Source organism: Engraulis encrasicolus, chromosome 16 (genome assembly GCF_034702125.1).
Source record: "Engraulis encrasicolus isolate BLACKSEA-1 chromosome 16, IST_EnEncr_1.0, whole genome shotgun sequence".
NCBI lineage: Eukaryota > Metazoa > Chordata > Actinopteri > Clupeiformes > Engraulidae > Engraulis > Engraulis encrasicolus.
The window spans coordinates 34,786,067-34,808,876 of record NC_085872.1 but is presented as its reverse complement, the minus strand read 5'-3'; the positions used below and the strand labels follow the sequence as shown (position 1 = coordinate 34,808,876).

Sequence of the window (22,810 nt, the reverse complement as noted above, 5' to 3'; positions counted from 1 at the left end):
ACACTACGTCATCACGTCATCACGCCGCCAGCTGATCGTATGTGGCTGTGGCCGTTGAGGTTGGCTGTCCCGCGTCCCGCAGCGAGTCCTTACTCAGTGGGGTTGGTATCAGTGTGGTAAGTTTATTCTCAAGTTTGGGCTTTATATGACAGTAGGCGTTTCATTTCAAACCATCTACGAGTGCAGATATGTCTTATGAGCAGAAAAGACTCGTGTTATTACGGTGCCAATGTATTTTCTTTCGTAAAAACAATACGCTAGTTAATAGTTAGCTACCATAATAGCTTATCTAGTTAGCATAACTACCCAGTACAATGAACAGCTAATAATGATGTAACCTGTACGTGTGCATTTATTGTTTTGGCAAATATTGTTAATCACCGTCGTCACATTTCGTCTTGACATCTGGTGAAGAGGGCAAAAAAGTATTGGGCTGAGTGCAAGCAGCTACATTTAGAACAAGACGAGGGAAAACTCACTGTAACACTATGCTAGGTCCGACAAGGTTTTCATATCGAGTAGACATCTGTAAATAAGGCGTGTGTTGGTTTAATGTAGCGATTGTTTTAGGATGGGGCTCCGTTTAAGTCATTAAATCTGCACGCACATAACCGTGTTGCCCTGGCTGGTCGTAATGGTTCAAAGCGCCTACGTGCAACTTTGAAGTTGCAATTCATCCTCCTGTCACTTTCGAGCAGCTACCGGTAAAATTTGCTGAACCCTCGCTCTCGTACCCGAAACAGCATCATCACCAGTGTTGGGCAGTAATGCATTACAAAAGTAATTAATTGCCTCTACTGTAATGCATTACAGGGCAAAAATATGTAATATTAACTTAGTTACAATGCTTACAAGTTACATTTCAGTGTGGTGGGTCAGAAATAAGCTACTGTATTCCTGAACCTGGTAGTTTTAGTTTGCATGCTGCCAAAACACCTCTTGGGTGGGAGGTAAAAGTCATGACTCATGCAAAAGTAGTGTAATGCCTTATATTTTAAATATAGTAATGATTTAGTGTAAGGGATTATTTTGAAAAGACAGTAACATAACATGTAAGCTTAATCAGTAGTAACTTGCCCAACACTGATCATCACCCATACGACATGCATTTCATTTTATTATAACCAGGGTGCGATTTGTAGTCAGGGATTGTCCCCCCTTGTGGTCTTGATATCGCCACTTTTTCTGCATGATTTTATCACAGTTCAATGTAATTCCATTGATATCGCTTACAATCTGAAACATATTCCCCCTTCTGGTTTTCCAGATCACAAATTGCACCCTGATTATAACCATTGCATTACTCTGGTTATACAGTAGCCCACTACTTTTCATTACATGTAATGATGTAGAGATCTAGAGCTAATATAATGCTTCTCCCAGTAGGCCTAGTGGATCCACACCGTGACCTAAGTGCACTGGACCCTGTTGATATGCAGCCACCTCAGCTTCATGAAGAAACGGCAAGATGTGAGTTAACAGAGCATATGCTATACCTTCTAAGTGTGAGATTACACTAGTAATGCTCTTGTAGCCTATGTGCCTACCCATGTTTCATGTCCAAGCCATATGTGGACCAATTGTTAGATATTTAAAATGATCATTGTGGACTAAATAAATTATACAAATGGCCAAGGTTTGACATCCCCGCTCCATGAGAAAGGCCTATACTTTGCACAACCTGGAGTGAATGCCTACTGTGTCTTTTGTTTCCTGCTAATACTGTATCATTGTAATAAACACAACATTCTTTTGCTACTTTACCTGTCATTTCAGTCAGATGACTACACCGTTTCAGATCTACTCATCTCGCTCACCTGTCCACCTGGATGAAGGATCACACTCTGCAGCTGAACACCAAGCTCCCAATCAAATTGTTCTAGGTTAATCTCTAACAACAACCTTTTTCTTCCTGCATTGTGCCTTGCTGATTTTGTTTGTTTGCACATGTGACTGAGGTAGCCTGGTTTTACCAGACCACATTAATTGCTTCGTAAGTAATTTTAGGTCTGGATCCTTCGTGTCCTTGAGCACCAGGGCGGGAGAAGTGAGCTCAGCTCTGATTTGAAATGAGCTCTGTCCAATCGCTGACAATTGACGTATGTTATTCTGCCAAGTGCATTCACGCCGGTTGTCAGTGTTGCCAGATGTACGATAATTTATACCATAATTTTGTTCTTCCGCCGGTCAGGTAGCGTATGTCACACTTAGTATACAAAGCTTGACATGGTACCATTAAAGTCCCAAGATGGAGCAAACAACACAGGTGTTGACATTATATAGCATGGGCAACTTATGATGAGGAGGGCCATGTTTTTTTCAGCACCAGCATCAGGGGTTCACATGACCACAGATCTGACTCCAATTTACAGAGTTGGTTGTTCTCTAACTGTCCATATTGTTTGGAAGGAATATAATACTCTACCTGTATACTCAATACTCTATTGGGCAGTCATGGGTAAGCAGTTAGGGTGTCAGACTTGTAGCCCAAAAGTTGCCGGTTCAACTCCCGACCCGCCAGGTTGGTGGGGGGAGTAATAAACCAGTGCTCGCCCCCATCCTCCTCCATGACTGAGTTACCCTGAGCATGGTACCGTCCCGCCTTGCTTCTTTGGGGCACCATTGAGGGCTGCCCCCTTGCACGGATGAGACATGAATGCACTTTCGTAGTGTGCAGTGTTCACTTGCGTGCTGTGTCACAATGACAATGTGAGTTGGAGTTTCCCAATTGGGCTTTCACTTTCACGCTTTCACTCTATTGGCCCACAGTATAATTACAACATATTGATTCAGTAATCGTGTTTAAAAAATATGGTCATTATTTTCTTAATTAGGCCTACTGTTTTATCTATAGGGCGCATTGAGTGAGGAGGCGGGCTGCATGTGGCCCCCGGGCATCCATTTGCCCATCCCTGTTGTAGAGTGAACTACACAGTGATTGCTGTCTATAGCAGTGGTTCTTAACCTGGGGTTAGTGTTGAGGTTGTGGCCAAAATTCTGTTTGAGAACATTAAAATTAGGCCAAATCAGAACCAAATTAAAAAATGATGGTCCCCATTTAAAGCCATAAAGATTTTGATTGATGTCTCTTTGTAATTATAAAGGATGATATTAATCACCTGAACCATTTTTAGCCTATTGTTGGACATTGCAGCCTAAAGGTTGTCGGTTCGACTCCCGACCCACCAGGTTGGTGGGGGCAGTCATCAAGCAGTGTTCTCCTCCATGACTGAAGTATCCTCAGCATAGTACCGCCCCGCCGCACTCCTCCCTTTCCGGCGCCATTGTGATTTGCCCCCTGGCATGGATGGGGCATAAAATTGATTGCTTTGTGTGCCGTGGAATGCTGTGTCACAATGACACTGGAAGTTGAAGTTACCCAATTGTGCTTTCACTGGGTTATTTAATGGAAGGTACCGTCATCTATTACCTATTAGAAGTAGAATTTTCCATAATTTGGTATGTTTTTTTTTTTTTACTGATGGTCTTGGATAGTAATTAGAACTGTTTTTTGCAGCAACTGGATAGCTACAAATCCATCCAAGTTTTGAAATTGAAAGGGTGCCCTCCCCTTTCCACATTTTATTAAAACTGTTAACCTACTGTTAAAGGAGCAGTCCTGCCAATTTCAATATGCTGTTGTATTATTGCTCACACTACCCTTGACTTGTTAGTACATTGCATTTTTCGGCTCAGCCCTTTCCGAGATCTGGGCTATTCTAATGGGGGCAGATTTTGTTTACATTAAAAACTATCTACTCCAAATATTGATGCATAACCTTTTGGATGATTTTGGGGGGTAAAAATCTCAGGTACTGACAAGTCCAGGGTAGTGTGTGAGCATGACGACTGCATGTTGAAATTGGCTGAGCCTTTTAGGAAGCCGGTTGCATGTATGTTGGAAACAATATTTGACAGCGTCTTATGTTGGAAACAATATTTGACAGCGTCTTATACTGCAGCGTCTTATCTCTACTACAAATTATGATGTAAATGTGGATTTATTTTTTATGACATGAATACCAGGCTCTACTGTATTTGAAGAAACTGACAATAAAGCTGCCACTTGTTAACATGGTGTTGCATTTCTGTCTGTTGATCTACAATGACGTGGTTCTCTAGCAACAGCTGAGCCAATCAGTGCAAAGCTCATAAACATTATGGACAAACCGCTTAAGTTCTCCTGAGAGGTGTTTTTGGGCGCAATAAAATGCTTTGAAATACACCATCAAATAGCCTAACTTTCCATCTAAAATAATGTTGCATACCAGGTCAGAGAACACCAAGGATTATGAAAAAAGGTGGACATGGTAATGTAATGTATGTCCTCTACAAGTCTTCTGTTGTCCAGTCTTGCACTTTAAATGTCTGTATGAGCACTGTCTATGTCCATACTGTCTATGTCCATGTATAAGTACTGTCTATGTCTATACTGTCTATGTCCTTACCTAGATTAGTCTATGTCTGTATGGGAAAGCAAGAAATGTAATTTCAAATTCTTTGTATGACCAGTGCATGTAAAGAAATTGACAATAAAACCTACTTGACTTGACTTGTAATTAGAGTGGCATGGCCTCTTTCACTTAAAATGTAATTTGAGTAGGCCTAAGTTACTTAGTTACTTTATTAGCTTTCCTCTTCCTCTTGTTTATTTTTCTTGAATGTCGTCCTCCATAACCTCCATCTCTTGCTCGGCACCAGCCATCATCAAATACATTGATACAATATAGTAAAATAGTGGAAATGCTGTGTGCGATCCTGCACAATCTTTCATTTCCGGCGGATTGTGGCATTATTGTGCATGTCATTTAGTCTCTCAGTCATTTTTTTTACTCAGTCAGGCCAGGTTCCAGTGTAATTGAGTAAAGTAGGCTACTTGGGTCCAAATGTAGGCTACTCAACAAACCTTTGCAGAGAGAGAGAGAGAAAGAACATGAGCTATGGCGTTCGAAACTGCTCTGACCTAAGCAAGTTGATTGCACTAACATTTTAATCAGAAAGTTTCCTGTTATTCATCTGTGATGAACTGTCTTGGTCTGGCTGTCTTGATCAGCGATTGGCCGCAACCACTTCAAATGCATTGGCTCTCGGAAAAGAAGGATGGACATTATTATCATATTAGGAAAACGCACGTCTTCAACGCCCGTTGTCTCGGTAGCGACGCGCGTCAGGAACGCGCGCTTTGACATGAAATTACGGGCGTCGGTGACGTGCGTCGTTCCAACGCATCATGGCGCGCGTACAGAGCGGCCGTTGTTGGTGAAAGACGGCGAAAAAAGCGCCCGTATTCCGGGAAAACGGGCGCTTTTAACGGGCGAATTTCAATCTTAACGTGCTACTTTGATCCGAAAAGTGGCAGTTTTGGCTTTCCATAGATACACCAGCCTCGGCAGACGCCTTATGCTGCTGGCACTCCTCCTCCAAAGACGCTCTCTGCGCCTTCCAGTCCGCCTCCAACGAGGCCTTCTCCTCCCTCCAGGCAGCTTCAAGAGACGCCTTCTCTTTCTCAAACTCCAACTCCAGAGAGGCCCTCTGTTCTTCTAGCTTTTCCTCCAGAGAGGCATTTTCTTCCTTCGCACTGAAGATAGATAGATAGAAAGATAGACAGACAGACAGACAGACAGACAGACATATAGATAATTATGCTGTACGGTTGCTGGTGTCCTGCAAACTTTTCCGTCCCGAGACACCCAGCTGCTGACACTCTCTGCTGTCCTGGGACACCCAACTGCTGTGTCCTGGGATACCAAGTTGGTGTCCCGAAACACTCGGCTACTAAAGGTTATGATAAATAATGTTAATGCTAAGCTAATACTAATAGATGTTTAGCTAATGTTAACGCTAGCTATTTAGCTTGTGCTAATACTAATCAATCTTAACGCTAGTTAAAAAGCAGTGGCGGAACATTTGCGCACAAAGCCCAGGTAAAACACTGATAGGCCCCATCATTCATTCAGCCTACCAAGGACAAAACTGGACCCCCAACATCAATATGGGAGGGCCCTGGGTCCGGAGCAAATGCCATGCTTAACCTGTCAATTAGCCCTGCCCCTGAGTTAAAGTAATGCTAATGCTTTGCTACTTCTAAAGCTAGCATGCATGGCACAGTACTAGCGCTCTGAGCTAAAGGGCCGGTCAGATAGCCCAACGCTACTGCACTGTATTGAGGCTTCGGGAGGGAGGTTTACTAAGGCCGGATGCACATTGATTCCGACAACACTGCGGCGCACTTTTGCTTCCGACAAAATTCGGACCCCCAAACCCTATTTCACACGAACATAGCATTGATAGTCAATGGGCGGCGCCGACAAAATAGAACTTGTCTCTAATTGCTATCCGACATCGGCGAATGTCCGCGGACATCGGCACCAGTGTGTGGGGTTCTATTGAAAATAATGAAATCGAACTTTTGCGGAGCAGTGTGCAGCACTTTGTCGGAGCCTATGTAGTATGTGTGGAAGCATTAACGTTCCACGCCAAACTCTGCTAGTTGGCCTCCGTTACACTCTCCCCCCTAAATCTCACTCATCCCGGGTTTCGGCACCACTGTGACGGAGGTGTTCCTGTACAGTTCGTCCCCCTTGGGGTGCGAATCTGCCACCTCCTCAACTAGGCTACATCGGTTCGGCAATGGGAGTTACATACAGTATGAGCACACTGAGCTAAAGGTCTGGTCTGCTAGCCCAATGCTACCGCTGTATTGAGACTTCGGGAGGGAGGTTTACTAACGTTCCACGCCAAACTCTGCTAATTGGCCTACATTACACATGCTAATGGCTAGCAAATGTTAATGCTAAGTAAGTTAAAGCTAATATTTATTAGCATTAATAGCATGGTATCCCAGCTGCTGCTAGCAGGGATTGAGCCCCGGGATTGAGCCAATCAGAAGGAGACATAGGGGAGCCGCTGTGGCCAATTGGAGACGAGAAACACGGGCGGACGCAACATCGCCCTATGTTTCGCATCATTATATTCGTTTCACACACGCATGCGCACACACCTGCTCTCCTCCAGCAGGTTCTTGGTCTTCAGCGCCGGCTGGTGGTAATCCTGCGCCACATCGCCAAAGGCTACCCCGAGGAGACGGCGTGCGTGTCGGTTGAAGGTGGACCAAAAGTCCGGGTATTGGTCCATTGTGGACCTCACAGGTAAAAACTCTCCTCCTTGTTATTCAAACTATTCGAAATGATACTGAATCCTGATCCTGTCGGGCTATTTATATCACGCACGGTAAAGGGTGATAATCGAACGTTCGCGTCATAATAGAGCACTAATTACTTCCATTTTGATGCAGTAGGTTTTACGATTCAGACGTTCCATAAGAAATGGACGTAGTAGCCTAGGTCCACAAAACGGCACACAACAAAAATATGAAATAAATAAATGCATTTTAAAAAGAAAGACAATAACATTATGAACAATAGGCCTATGTGTTCCAAAACTTCGGGACACATCGCGCTAATTCGTCAGCCTGGATCATTTCTCAACCAGGATTCTCCGTTATTATAGGCCTATTCCGAACTAGCCTAGTGCAGATCCCGGTGGGTCTTTTTGGCCCTATTTGCCTGTGTTGTGTTTTGTAGCCTAATAGTCTAGGCTACTCGAAAATAAATAGCCTGGTTCCCACACCTTTTCCATGAACACCTTCAAGCACCAAATTTTCAGTTTTCCAGCACCTTAAATAGATCACGGGAAGGGGGTGTGGGGGTCCTCCCCAGAAAAGATGCCATTTCCTGCATTCTGATCAATTTTTAGGGTGCCAAATGGCAAATCCCATCTGACATCTCACTCAGATTTTTTATGTAGGCCTACCTGAACAATTTATTTCTATTATTTGACTTAAAGTTTGACTTGACACACATTTCAAGCATTTTCAAGGACTTAACCAAAAATTCAAGCATTTTCACAACCTTGAAAACACTTAATTGAAATTCAAGCATTTTCAAGGAATTCAAGCACCAGTGGGAAACCTGAGCCTAAATAAACTAACATCTATTTTGTGCCTTCCCAATGTGCTGAGACATGAACGTTGCCTACACTTACCCTAAAATAGGCCTATAATTTTCTATAATTTAGATATAGACAGATAGATTCTCTTCCACAATGTGTGCAGCGGTGCATGCTGATCCTTAGGTGTAAATTAGACTTTGCAGTAGACTTGCTATAAAAAAATAAAAAAAATCTTGAAAGGGAATCGCTGTAGTTTCGCCAGGTCTCCCCCTGGCTGTGTCTAAGTGGTCGATGCTGTTAGTGGGACTACAGGCTGCAGAAAAAAAAGAGGGGCTCGGGGGTGGTTGTTAACTAAAAGAAAACACACTACACACACACATACCGCGCATGTGCACACACACACACACACACACACACACACACACACAGGCCTACACACACACTGCTAAGATTAAGCCTGACTGAGTCTGACTCTGGCTGACGGGAGTCCAGTCAGACTTGCATGGTAGTGAAAGTGAAAGCGAAAGCCCATTGGGAAACTCCAACTCCCATTGTCATTGTGACACAGCACTCCACAGCACACAAGTGAACACTGCACCAACGAAATTGCATTTATGCCTCACCCGTGCAAGGGGGCAGCCCTCAGTGGCGCCGCATGGGGAGCAGTGCGGTGGGACGGTACCATGCTCAGGGTACCTCAATCATGGAGGAGGATGGGGGAGAGCACTGGTTGATTACTCCCCCCACCAACCTGGCGGGTCGGGAGTCGAACCGGCAACCTTTGGGATGCAAGTCTGACGCCCTAACCGCTCACCCATGACTGCCCTGATAAAGGCTGATGTAGGCTGATATGCATTAGACGCAAACTGCACCATAAGCCGAGGTTTGCCTGTTTAGCTGTGACGATTTTGCAGGTGTCATAATAAGCTTGTTTTTGCTGAGCCTCAGTCTCTGAGGCCATATGCTTTCTGTTGCCTGGGGAGCAGGACAGGGACAGTAGCTGCCACTTGTGGAGTCAAACACACACAGAGACACCCACGCAAGCACATACACACACACACATGCACGTAAGCACACACACACACACACCCGCAAGCACACGCACACACACAAACGCACACACACACGCACCCACGCGCGCACACACACATGCACTCAAGCACAAACACACATGCACGCACACACACTCACACACACACACGCACACACACTACACTGCCATGCTCGCACTTTTTTTCAAATTCCATAGCCTTTAGACCAGGGGTGTGGAACCTTTTTCATTTCGAGGGGCCACTTCAAATTCCTCCAAGGGCCGGTACCAGGAACTCCTCCAAAGTCACCAGGAACTGCCAGCTAGCAAACTGGTGCTGTGGGAACCATCACGTGGGTGACGGTTAAGAGGACGTCCCACACTAACATATGTGGACATACTCAAGAAAGACGCGGGAGCCTTGAGTACCAGTGAACTGAAAAGATGTATGGAGAATCGGGATGACTGGAAGCAACAATGGAAGGCTTGTCTGAGGAAGACCTAGAGAGTGAGAGAGCCGCAAAAGTCTTCCAAGGGCTGTACTATATGAACACAAGCCAGGATTTCCCCCCTGCACTTTGCCTTTATTGAAGGTATCCACCTTTTAAACCTACCCCACCTTCTTTAGGTCCCCTAAATATAACTTAATTGTATTGCAAATGTAATTTCTTAGATTCCTTTACAAAATATGTCATATTTCATGTGAAACTGTATAACATTAAAATGATATCGTGGGTCGGATAAAATGGCCTCAAGGGCTGTAATAAACGGCCCTCGAGACATAGGATGCCCAGCACCCCTGCTTTAGACTCATCACTGATGCAGCTGAATGAAGGCCTGGCCAACAACAAGGACCGGAGCACCCATAAAGATCAGATGCTATAGTCATGCTTTTATAACATTAAGTATTTAAAATGAGCTAATATCATTTGCAGTCATTTTTTGTCAGACATTTTGTCCGGTCACATTTTATTTTGCCGGTCATTTATGCATGCAAACGGCCAATGTCAGCCGTCTAACATGATCCTTGCTGTTTACTACTCTCATGGCCACAATTTGCGCATCTGTGGTGTTCTTGGTTCGTGCCGTGGGACTCTCACATTGGGAAACGAGATGACTGGTGAAAATAGGCGATGACAGATTTTTTTCCGACCCTGTCCGTCAAACTGGCGGACAATGGAAATTTTTAAGGCAGGCTTAATTCAAGATTCAAGATTCAAGATTTTTATTTGTCACATGCTTCCTTGTGCAAGCACAATTGGCAGTGAAATGGGGGTTGCAACTGCTCAGTGCTGTGTTGGATGGTAAAAAATGAAAATAATAAAATAAATTAAAAATAAAAAATAATTAAAAATAGTTATTGTCTTAATTCAAAAAGCGGATGGCTTGAGGAAAAAAACTCTTACGCAGTCTCTCTGTTCTACATCTTATGGAACGTAGTCGTTTCCCTGAGGGCAGCCTTTCAAATATGGAGTGACTAGGATGAAATGTGTCTTTCATAATCCTTTGTGCTCGTGTCTTTGTCCTTCTTGCATATACATCTTGCAGCCCTGGAAGGATGGCGCCAGTGATTTTTTCTGCAGCATGCACTACTCTGTGCAGGGCAATCTTGTCCTGAGCTGTGCAGTTGCCATACCATGTTGTAATGCTTCCTGTAATTACTGACTCAATTGTGGCAGAATAGAAGGACTTCTGCATGTCTGATGGAATTCTGAACTTCCTTAATGGTGCCATTGGTGCCATTTCCAGCAATGAATTCCTTTTCTGGGAATTGGTCTGGGCTTACTGGAAGAGGCAGTGCCATGTTAGTGGGAAAATGAGCCCTCAAACAGTGCTCTGGGATTATCAGTGATTCTTTTAAATGTATCAATAGGAACTTTTTGTGTAGCCTAACTCATTGTCGCCACAACAACTGAGAAGAGCGCCCAAAAAAAGCAGAATAAGAAGTCTGAATAACTTCTCTGAATAATTCCATTGTTTGCCGCCCTCTAGTGGACAAATTGCAATAATCATTGTGTGCCATCATGTATCATATCATATTACTGTAGGCCTACTTGTATCATTACCCCCCCCAATCTCTCTAAGTCATGATATTTAGAGAGACAACCATGTGATCTTATTTACAAATTATTAACTGTAGTGTAGGGCCTACTCTGAGTATGGTTCACAATGTTCTGACTAATGATACAATTGACCTTAGACTGTGATCATGAGTATCAATAACAAGACAAAAAAGAGCTGTTAATAAATTGTTAAAAACTGAATCAACATAGTACCTTTTACAAATGGTCTGTCTGATGGTTCTGATCTGATGTCTTCCTCATCACAACAGGACACATCCCGTTACAGCCTCTTTACACATGGTCACATGCCACTGAGTTGCATTGTGGTCATTGTCGCCAATGCTAAGATGATACGTCTTGTCATTCATATGAACTACTGTTTTATCTTTGCTACTCCAGTAACTGACTGACATGGTCAAGATTACAAATGGCATGAGTCAATCATTCCTTGGAGCCACCACGTCCTGTAGTGGGAGGGACCACGTTCTGTTTGATGAGAGGTACCTCTTCCCTGTCCTTTCCAGTCACATCGTGGTTAGAGCTACCTCTCAAACTGAAGCACGGACTAGCCAGTGAGTTTTCTGGTGACATGACAAGTGCCCATATGCCCGGTGGTACTCCCGATGTACCTGCGGAGTGGATCGGCGAAAGTCTGCCCGGCAGCCCGGAATTTCCGAGGACCCCTGGCTTGTGGGTGAGGGGAGGCGGTTTCAGCTGCCTGCCCAGTGCTTCCTGCCAGCTTCCCGGGTCTGCTGGCCCAGGAACGCAGAGGGGATTCGACCGAATGACAAGTGGGGTCTTCTCCAACATGGAGGGCTGTTCTGTACAAGATGACTGGGACGACGACGACAGGCCACCCACGCCCACTCTCATGGGCTATGAGGTCATGGAGGAGAGGTCAAAGTTCACCGTAAGAGAGTGTGAAGAAGAAAAGCAATTTCAAGTGAACATAGTTGATCTGTGTGTGCGTGTGAGTGTGTGTGTGTGTGTGTATGTTCACAGAATTATGAGTTAAAGATTAGGCATCTGGTATTGTGCTGAGAAGTAACTTAGTGAAAAAAGCTTTTTCACACAAGGGCTTTAAAGCCAGAGGCCAGAGTGTTATTTCAAATGAATGCCATGGACAACATACAGAGACAGCATGTATAATTCTCCTTTGGGGTTTGTCAGTCATTTGTTGTTGCCAGACGATGTTTTGCTGTGTAAAAAACTTTGAATGGAATAGCTACTCTGCTACTTTCCATGATCTACAACATATGGGCTTCTGGGAATGTCTTTTTCACATTTATGTCAGTCTGTTTCTTAAACTGTTTACCCTTCATTGCTCAGGTGTATAAGATTTTAGTGAGACGGACAGAGGAGGAGAGCTGGGTTGTTTTCAGACGGTACACAGACTTCTCCAGGCTCAATGACAAGGTTGGGAAAATATGAGCTGTTTCGTTAGAAAACAACATTTCTGTTTGAGCCTCTTTGTAATTTGTTCCACTTGCTTTGCTTGCTTGGTCAGTTCTTTATTTCTTTCTTCCTCTTTCTGCCTTCTTTTTCTGCTGTGGCTCCTGCTGTTTTTATCTCACACGTCACGTGTTTGTTTTCGTGATTCTGATACCCCGTATGTTTGTTTCCTGTTCAGCTGAAGGAATTGTTTCCCAGGTTCAAGCTGTCTTTGCCACCCAAGCGCTGGTTCAGAGACAACTATGACATGGCCTTCCTGGAGGAGAGGCAGCAGGGCTTACGGTCCTTTCTACAGACGCTGGTCACGCACAGAGACCTCACCAACAGGTGCAGCACACACCTGGCCGATAGTAGATGCAGAGTAGAGTACACTATAGTTGATTATAGTGGAGTACAGTAGAGTATAGAGTAGACTAGACTAGAGTAGAATAGCATAGAGTAAAAATGATTTATCATGCATATTTGCATGGGTAAGGCATAAATGCATTGTTTTGTGTGTGCTGTGTCACAATGCCAATGGGCAATAAAAACTTGTGAAATGAATGAAGTGTAACTGTGTAACTCGTTAACTCCAATAAGATAATAATTGATACAATGATCAATCATCCATCAGGGCTATAACCTACGATCTGTGATGAGGATCTTGTTTATATGATACATGGTTGAAAACAGTGGTTCCCAATCCTTTTTTTAAGCGAGTCATATTTTTACCACTGTAAGTACCTACTTCATTCCTGAATGGCTAGCCTGAGTACCCAGTTAGCAGTAGCTGATCAGAAATGTTTCAGAAGTATTTTGAGTCCTTTGTTGGCATACAGCATGATCTGTCATGATGATAAAATCTGCACTTTTCTCCCCCAAGTGAGGCAGTCAGGGGTTTCCTTTGCCTCAACAACCCACCAGGTGCAGCTGACAGTCTAGACAAGAACCAGGTGAGACCTACTGATGTGTTATTTATGTTATGCTGTCTCTTTCCAAGAATTCCTGCAAACTTGTTAATTCACCAATTTACAATCTGAGATGTTGACACCAAATCATGATGTGATTTTCACCTGTCAATTTTAATCAGTGGTGTAGGTACGCAGAATGCAGGTAGGCCTATATGCAGTATACCCACTTCAAATTTTCAGGGATTTCAGTATACCCACTTAAAATGGATTGATCCATTATTTAGAATAGCACAAATATATACAGTATACTTGCTTCAAAAAATGCACAAATATACAGTATATCCACCACAAAAAAGTAGACTACACCACTGATTTTAATCACAAAAAATAGTACAGCGTTCTCCTGAGAATGAGTAGATTTCATGACGGTTTGACAGACGATGACTAATGTGAAGTGAACCCTTAAGTGAATGATTGTTACTGTGATTGCTTCCCAGAAGTCACTGGAGGAAACCAACCTCCGATTACAGCGGCTGCTGATTGAGAAAGACCAGGAACTGGAGTCCCTCAAGAAATGCTTGGAATCAAGAGACCTCAAAATCAGCCTACTGGAAAAACAAATGTATGCAAGCTGATCCTCCATATAATGTAACTTTTTTTTTTTCTTTCAAATCACTACATGACGAATGATCTCAGATGGTCTACACTGACATTGATGAAGCACATGCAAAACAAAACAATTTGCTTGGAACTGGCGTCACTCTGCTTGGAACTAAACGGTAACTGGTATCACACGCTTTTGTCCAGCATAATATGATGGTGGGTGTGTGTGTGTATTACAGAATGATAATATTTCAACATTTTTGATGTAGGCTGTGCGGTTCCCGCAATGCAACAGAGCCACAAATTCGACATTGACAAATACAAAGTTAAAGGGAAAAACAACACACTCAGGGTGTGGTCCACAGGGTCTGAGGATTTCATGGATGTGGCAAATGGCATGATGCTAGGGCCAAATTGACTCCAGAATCTGTGTGTGTGTGTGTGTGTGTGTGTGTGTGTGTGTGTGTGTGTGTGTGTGTGTGTGTGTGTGTGTGTGTGTGTGTGTGTGTGTGTGTGTGTGTGTTCATTTGCATGTGCATTATTACACATACATACACATTACATGTGTTCATATTTATTTTACATACAAGAGAAGACATTACCTGAGATTTGTTGTGCCTATGAGAGGATTTGATGGACGATTACAAATATATGTTGTCCTGCATGTTGTGATTCCCCCCTAGTGGCACTCATGTGGCAGAGGGTACGGACAGAGTTTTCAAGCCCTTAATCTTCACCACACACCTGGACTCTGAGGAAGAGGAAGATGAAGAGGAAGAGAATGACAGCAGGCATAGATTACCACCAACCACCAACAGTCTCCAAAAACATGTTCTAAGGTATGTACCAAAAAATAACAAATACAGCATCTCTTGTTCTTAGGTGGCACACTACAGGTGGCAACACCTGTGACCATCTAAATGTAAAAAAAAAAAAAGAGGGCTGGAGGGCTGCGGCGTTCAAGTGGTAAAACTGGTGGTGGTTTGAAGGCGCTCTTTGGCCAAGACGTAGAAAATATCAAAAAAAGGCAGGACGCCAAGGCACTCTTCTTAGATAAAACCGCTTTATTATAAAGGCTAGTTCATGTTTGAACTTAAATAATTAAAAAATACTGCCACTGCCAACATGTTTCGGCCTGCTACAGGGCCTTCATCAGGGCACAAGGTGAATCAAGCAGTGTAGCACACAAGAGTCTAAGACAAAGACACACAAGTGTCTAAGACATAAACAGCCTTCATAATAAAGCGGTTTTATCTAAGAAGAGTGCCTTGGCGTCCTGCCTTTTTTTGATACCATCTAAATGTATTGGTCAAGCAAACATGTAGATCCTTAAATCCTTAAAAGAAGTCTTTCGAACATTGCATTTCATACATGTATGCCTTTTTTGAATGTGTGGTGCCAGGAGTAATCAAAAACAGCTGACATCAGGTGGTCAGCACATCAATTTCAATTCCAAACAAAGTCAGTTTATCTATATTGCCTGGCTGTCTTTGTCTCGCCCTGTGTAGTTGTGAGATCCAGGTTCCGTGGAAGGGCCATGGGGCCTGTTGGTGTGGTCCAGCCCGGGCCAAACCCAGAGGACACTTCTAGTGGAACCAGCCCCTAATCTCCTCTACCAGCCATATGCATCTTATAAGATATGTAGATTTCAATCTATAGATTGCATGACAATACCTGTCTACCAAGGCTCTAAATCCTTATCTTAATCACCAGCCAAAATGACTGGTAGATGTCAATCTTATTAGCCAAACACACACTCATTGATGCGTCAAAGTGGCAAGTAAGTTTCATTCTCTACCAGCCAAACTGAAATTTCACCAACATTTGTCCCTACTCTCTAATATGACTGGTATATAAGGACTCTTTGACTGCATAGTTGCCTCTCCTCCCTCCCTCCCTCTCTCCTTTTCTCTTTCTCTTTCTTCTCATCCCTCTCACCCCCAAACCCAGAGGAAATGTTGAACAGAACCTCTTCTGTCATCTCCTCACTATACATTTGTAGCACTGCATCTCTCTTACTAATCTATACTGTGGCTGCCCATGTGCCTCCATTCTATTCCTTTTTCCTCCCTCCATTTGACAAGCTCTCTCTCTCGCTCTCTCTCTCTCTCTCTCTCTGTCTCTCTCTCACACACACACAGACACACACACACACACACCTTCCTCCATTTGACAAGCTCTCTCTCTCTCTCTCTCTCTCTCTCTCTCTCTCTCTCTCTCTCTCTCTCTCTCTCTCTCTCTCTCTCTCTCTCTGACACACACACACAGACACACACACACACTCTTTCTCTCTCTCTCTCTGATTTTCTGTAAATCCTAAATCTTGTGGGACTTTGAGTTATCCTTTGGGATTGCTGTGCTCTTTAAACTTTCAACTGTATCAAAAGTTTTGATACACTTCTTTGTCTTTTTTGTGATAGGTATTTTAACCCAAGCCTTTTTAGAGATGGGAGTGTTCTATGTTTTCTCTAAAATGACATTTTACAATATGAAAAGTATCGTTATCAGTTGTTAGGTACGTATGTTGTGATGCAAAGTGCAGGGTTTACCTTTGGTTTTAGTGCAGATTTTAAGCTTTTGATTTACAGTTGTTTTTAGTGCAATGTAACCTTTGGTTTGGTTGTTCGTTTGTATTAGCAACCATCCTCTGTCTCTCCTTTCATCAGCAGTGTGGGAGTCTTATGGCATGCATCACAAATGTGCATGGAAGATGTCCAATCTCCGCCATATTCAACTGCATAAAAATAATATGTAGATCAATTACACCCACCCCTAAAACATCAAAGAAAGTTTGTGTATGCAGTTGACCTTGAAATACCTCTCTAGACAATTAGGACATTGAATCACCCTGCTGTTAAATCTTACATCCAAATTGCTCTATGCACAGTGGACATTCAGACTCCTTGTACGGATTTTATACCTCTCTGCAGTGTGTAAATTTATAGTATCCCACCGCCTGCTTTATAGACTAGACAGGAATGAAAATAATGGCGGAGAGGCCATGTACAAGGTACGAGGACAGAAATGTGAATGTATGGTTTTCCTAAAAAGCCGTGGCTGTAGTAAGTTACATAATGTGACTGTCGAGAGTAACAAGGGAATTATTTAGGAAGGTTTGAAAGGGAAGAGAGAATGGGAGTTTCACATATGTTCACACAGGCACCCACACGTGCTTGAACCCCCTCACACACAGACACACACACACACACACACACACACGCACGCACGCACGCACGCACGCACGCACACATGCACACACACACACACGGACACAAACACACACCAAGGGGGAGGTGGACATACAGCGAATATGACAGGTATAACAAAACATCAAGAAAACAGGAGAAAGAACATTAAATTACTGATAAAGCCACATTCCCATCCAAATGCACACATCAGTTCACGGTTTTATGAACACATATGACAGCTATAGATTCATTTTAAAAACAAATACAGGATTCTGTCAGGACTCATGCCAAAAGCATGGTGATGGAGAAAGTCCTTTTCATGTCCTTTCACATACCAATACTCAAAGACTTTGTCCAAGAGCAACATGGAAACTATTAAGATGCCTGCATTTTTTTTTGAAAATTCTGTACATCAAGTAAGGAGACACCATCACAGCAAGAGAGTGGAGTCTCGGCGCCAGGTCTGCACAGGTCATGGGCAACTTGAAAAGAGTTACTCACAGGATATAAACATCTTCAGACAGTTTACAGTGTAGCAGTGCACTATTGGTAGTGCACTATCGGCTAATTTGTTTACCACAATAAAGCGGTAACCGATTTCTGTTTTCTCACACTTTGTTTATGTCTTTGTTTATGACTTTTTTTTTTTCTTAGTTACACATTACCTCTTTTCTTCCCTCCACAATCCACCCTAACCCACAAACCCACCCACCCATCACTTTGCAACCCCGGGCCCCCCTCTGACAGCTCTGGAAGAGTGGAAAGGTAGTGTGCAGTGCAGAGCAGAGCATACTGTACATTCGCTCTCAGCCTCCCTGCTGATGCCTGGGATGATGGAGAACAGATTTCGGGCAGGTTACACTGGGATACTGCACTTTCCTTAAAGAAAAACTAAAGGTTATTCTCAGAGCGTTGCTAATTATCAGGGTGGGTCCTCCTTCATCACATGCTTTCAGCGTGCTCCTCAGAGGAGAGAAGGGGCACATGGGGTCAGCTTTAAGCTGATACAGGAGTTAATATAAGGTGAAGATGATATATTTCATACCATCTAGTGTTTCATCTTATGAGAACTTGGCATTATTTTGAAATGGCTTCTTATCGGACGTTTCTGGGCGCCGTCAAAGTCCTTGTGTAACCTTTTGAACTGAATGCGAGGCCCTTGTACTGTATGATAAAAAAATGACAGAAAACGACAACAAAAAAATAAGAAATGATTGAAAACGGAATCCATACAACTGACCTACAACTCTGGCCAGAGTAAACAGGGGTGCAATAATTCAATTTGCTTGGCCTGGCTACACTACAGCTGAGGTCTCTGGTCCAGTGGTTTTCAAAGTGGGGGTCTGCGGAAAAGCAAAATAAATCATTGAATAATTAATGTACACCTAAATAAACAAAAACAAGATAAACAATATGTCTAATAATAAGATAAACAATATTAAGACCTGCCTTATATTAATCAATTGTATCTATGAACATTTCCCTGCTCTAGCCCTTACGAAAATCGACTATGGTAAACCAGGATTTCATGGCTTTTTTAGCATGGTTCGGCACAGGTTTTGGTTTAACTATGTTAACTATAAAATGAACCGTGGCTTTACCCTGAAAACTAACTATGGTTTTCCCCTGGTTCATAATGATTAAATTACCGGTACACTTAGCTGCCGCTTTTTTATCCAACGCACATATTGGTGACAGTCCTTGGAACAATGTGGGGTTAGGTGCCTTGCTCATGGGCACTTCAGACATGGATGGAGAACGTGTAGGGCAGGGGTCCCCAACCTTTTTGACTCTGAGGGCTACCCGAGGGCTACTGAGGGCTACTTATGTTCAAAATCCTCTACTGATGTCTTAGCATAATTCTCAAATCACACTGTTATTGAATGATAATTTGTTTATAGGTTGTAAAGAATAAATAATCTCATATTTAAATCAAGAAAAGCATTAACAGTGACTAAAATCTGGTAGTCGTCACTGTTCATTAACATCCTTGGTGGGCACCTCAGAAGCTTCTGGAGGGCTACCTGGTGCCCGTGGGCACAACGTTGGTGACACCTGGTGTAGGGAGAGGTAAGTGTGGGATTCGAACCTGCAACTCTGTGGACTTCAGTCTAAGTCCCTAACCATTACACCATGGCTGCGAACAAGTTTTCGTGTTTTTTTTGGGTGACCATGAAACCCACAATCAACCATGCATGGTTTGTGACTATGGTTAAACCATGAATAATCATGATCCATGATTAGTAAGGAACCACGGTTTTCATGGTTACCCCTAAAAAACATGGATAAGCCATAGTAATTGGCCTACTATGATTGGTTCAGAGTACTTAGAGAAACCAGGGTTACAACAGTAAAACCATGGTCGATTTTCGTAAGGGCATCCACCAGGCCTGTGGCCTACAGATGAGTCTGGCCTGTGAGAAGTCAACAAGCACTGCAATGCTACTCCCTGAAGAACTGGAACTAATCCCAGTGGAATGGGATAATAATCCCATCAGAAACGTGTCACGATCCCAACACAGAGTAGCAAATAATCCCAGTTAGAAACAGTAAAACTGCTCAATGTAGCTTTTTAGAAATCCCCACTTGGGGCAAGACATTTCACACAGCCTGCTATTTGCATTGTTGTAATTTTTCCAAATACCCCCACAGGTATTGACTTTCTGCTCCTGCTGCATTAGGGATGCGCATACGAATTGGCCAGCACTATTTTGCAATGGTTAAGAAATTAACCAGGGCTGCTGACAGCTTTGGCCAGGCCCGGGACAAAATCAAGTGAAAGGGCCCCTGACCCAATACATACAATGTAATGAGAATCCAATTCTGCCACCCCTGTCTCCCTGGACCCGAGACAGCTGACCCCTTTGTCCCCCATGTTGGCTTCCCTGAAATTGACACAGCACATGTGGGATCTGCATGTTAAGGAGGGCACTGCACTGAAGTTCCGTGTTTTAAGACGAAATTCAGTTCGGTGTGCAAAATGGAACAGATTTCCATCCTATACACGTCAAAGTTAAACTGATTTTAGAACTTCTCCAAGAGAGACTAATTTGTTTAGACTATGTATATCATTTGAGTTAATTGACATTGTTGTATCCACTTCAAGACATCCATTCAAGACATTCAAGGGGCTTTAGGGCTCATCCACTCCAAGACATTCAAGACATCCATTTACATTTAAGATATTCAAGACGCTTTAGCACTACGAGACTGAACGACAGTTTCTATCGCACGGCCATCAGACTTTAAACTCCATGCATCTGATCTGCCTGATGAAGGTCTAAGGACCGAAAGCCTGCAACTCAAGTAAAGCTTCTGTGCACAAAAAAGACCTGAAGTGTGCGGATTGTCTCCTTTTTGTACAGAAACTCCATGCATCACCTGGCCCCCCCTCAATACTTCAGGCACGGCTAAACTGTGAGATGCATGTGGAATTTGCCACAAGATCCTGTGCAACTGGTGTGTGTGTGTGTGTGTGTGTGTGCGTGCGTGCGTGCGTATACTTGACTCTTGCACTTGCTCTGAAGCCTGCAAATAATGACCTGATTGTATATTTTATATCGTAATATTTATATACAGTATATCTATAAATAATCTATATCTCTATATATATATATTGGCCTATTTTTATTACATTAGTTACACTGTTTAAATGATCTTTACTTTTGTTGGCATCTGTGGGTTGCCTCCAAACACCATCTCACTGTATGTGACAATAAAGCACTCTACTCTCTAGTCTACTCTCCTCTAAAGCCAGATTGACCAGTTTTGGCAAACACAGTGCATGCAGAAGTTAAGATCTATTCTATTATGCCACTTTCTTTTTTTAAGGGCCTTTTTTATGCCTTTATTTGATAGGACAGTCTGAGATGGTGACAGGAAGCGAGTGGGACAGAGAGATGGGGTGGGATCGGGAAACACACTTATAGTAATTATTTATCAAAGAATGAACATCTCTTGCCTGAAGGGCTTTGGTGTCTGAATATCTAACAGCCATAGACAAAGACAACGTTTTTGGGTTTGTTATCATTTCAGTCATACCGTCTTCACCATTTCACCCATTGCTTCAGGCTGTATGGCTCTAGCTTGGAACATGTGTTAGTAGAGGGGAAAATTCACAATGGAACAACCAGAGGTGGAAAGAGTACAGAAAATGTGTACTCAAGTAAAAGTATCTTTACTTTGCCTAAATTCTACTCAAGTACAAGTAAAAGTACCTATCTAAAAATCCACTCAAGTAAAAGTAAAAAGTACTTCACTTAAAATGTAATTTGAGTAAAAGTACTTAGTTACTTTTAATTAGCTTTCCTCTTGAGAATGTCATGTTTATTTTTCTTGAATATCGTCCTCCATAACCTCTATCTCTTGCTTGGCACCAGCCATCATCCAATACATTGATACAAGATAGTAAAATAATGGAAATGCTGTGTGCCATCCTGCACAATCTTTCATTTACGGCGGATTGTGGCATTATTGTGCATGGCATTTTGTCTCTCAGTCAATTTTTTTTACTCAGTACTCAGGTTCCAGTGTAATTGAGTAAAGTACTTGGGTCAAAATGTACTCAAGTACAAGTAAAAGTATTAATTTTAAAAATTACTTAAAAAGTACAAAGTATTCATAAAAGCTACTCAAGTACAATATTGAGTAAAAGTATTTAGTTACTTTTCCACCCCTGGGAACAACAGACACTGAGCCAGGTGTGTGTGTGTGCGTGTTTGCGTGTGTGCGTGCATGCGTGCGCAAGGGTATGTGTATATGCCCTAAGTGGACCTCATACCACCACCAACTGAAGCATTAGAAGACCTTAACCTTAGTGATACCACGATTAAGATCTCTAATGTGAAGCAGGTGGGCAGGCTCATCGAAGAAAGGTCACAGGTTTTTTTTAAAGGGCTGTGGTAAGGTCATGGAGGATCAGATGAAGGGGAAAGGGCAGAACGCAACTCATAAAAGCAGACTCAGAGGCATACTGAATGTGAAATGAAAAAAGTATAAGACCATATGAGGCAGAGTGTGGGAAAAAGGGACCATGAGCTGCCAACTTGGCCCAGCCAGAGAAAGGATCCTTACAATAGGTAAATAGAATAACTAGAGATGTGCGATAATATCGGCCCACAGATATTATCGGCCCGATAATAGCATAAAATGTAATATCGGTCAATATCGGTATCGGATTTTTGACCTATCAAACAGGGTTTGACATTGACTTTTTCGCTTGCTGGCCATTGTGGCTAGTGGTTTCCCCAAGTCACTAGCCATTCAGCTATTCTACTAGCCACAAATTTGATATTGTTTATTTTTTATTCATCGTGACACTTTCTAACTTAGGATGAGTGCACAGTTTTCTAAGTGGAAATAAACCATAGAAATTGAAACTGAGTAGCTGAGCTTTTTCTGAACTTCTACAAACAATTGATACACAATTGATATACAGGGGACAAAGTGCAGTATATTGCAGGCTATATGTCATACCATAGAATAAGCTACCTGCCAAATTGGCTAGTGACACTGACATTATTACTAGCCACAGCCAAGTTTTACCAGCATTTGGCCGGTTGGCAGGTGCCAGTGTCAAGCCCTGCTATCAAAACCGATATAATAATGCTTGAATTACTGTACACTTTTCTCCTT

At 42.8% G+C, this 22,810-nt stretch overlaps 1 protein-coding gene across 2 annotated transcripts; it reads left to right on the top strand.

The window, feature by feature from the left end:
* The first annotated feature begins 7,061 nt into the window (after positions 1-7,061).
* LOC134466538 (sorting nexin-16-like) lies at positions 7,062-17,688 on the top strand. Of its 2 annotated transcripts, none has more exons than XM_063220436.1 (8): positions 7,062-7,148; positions 11,568-11,953; positions 12,373-12,459; positions 12,674-12,822; positions 13,358-13,427; positions 13,883-14,007; positions 14,672-14,827; positions 15,497-17,688. In XM_063220436.1, the coding sequence occupies exons 2-8, from the start codon at positions 11,633-11,635 to the stop codon at positions 15,576-15,578; spliced, it is 990 nt and encodes a 329-aa protein (XP_063076506.1). In that variant the 5' UTR covers positions 7,062-7,148; positions 11,568-11,632; the 3' UTR covers positions 15,579-17,688. The 2 variants fall into 2 exon arrangements, with proteins under 2 accessions (XP_063076506.1, XP_063076505.1); XM_063220435.1 differs by having other exon boundaries at positions 7,070-7,148; positions 11,443-11,953.
* The last annotated feature ends 5,122 nt before the right edge of the window (positions 17,689-22,810 follow it).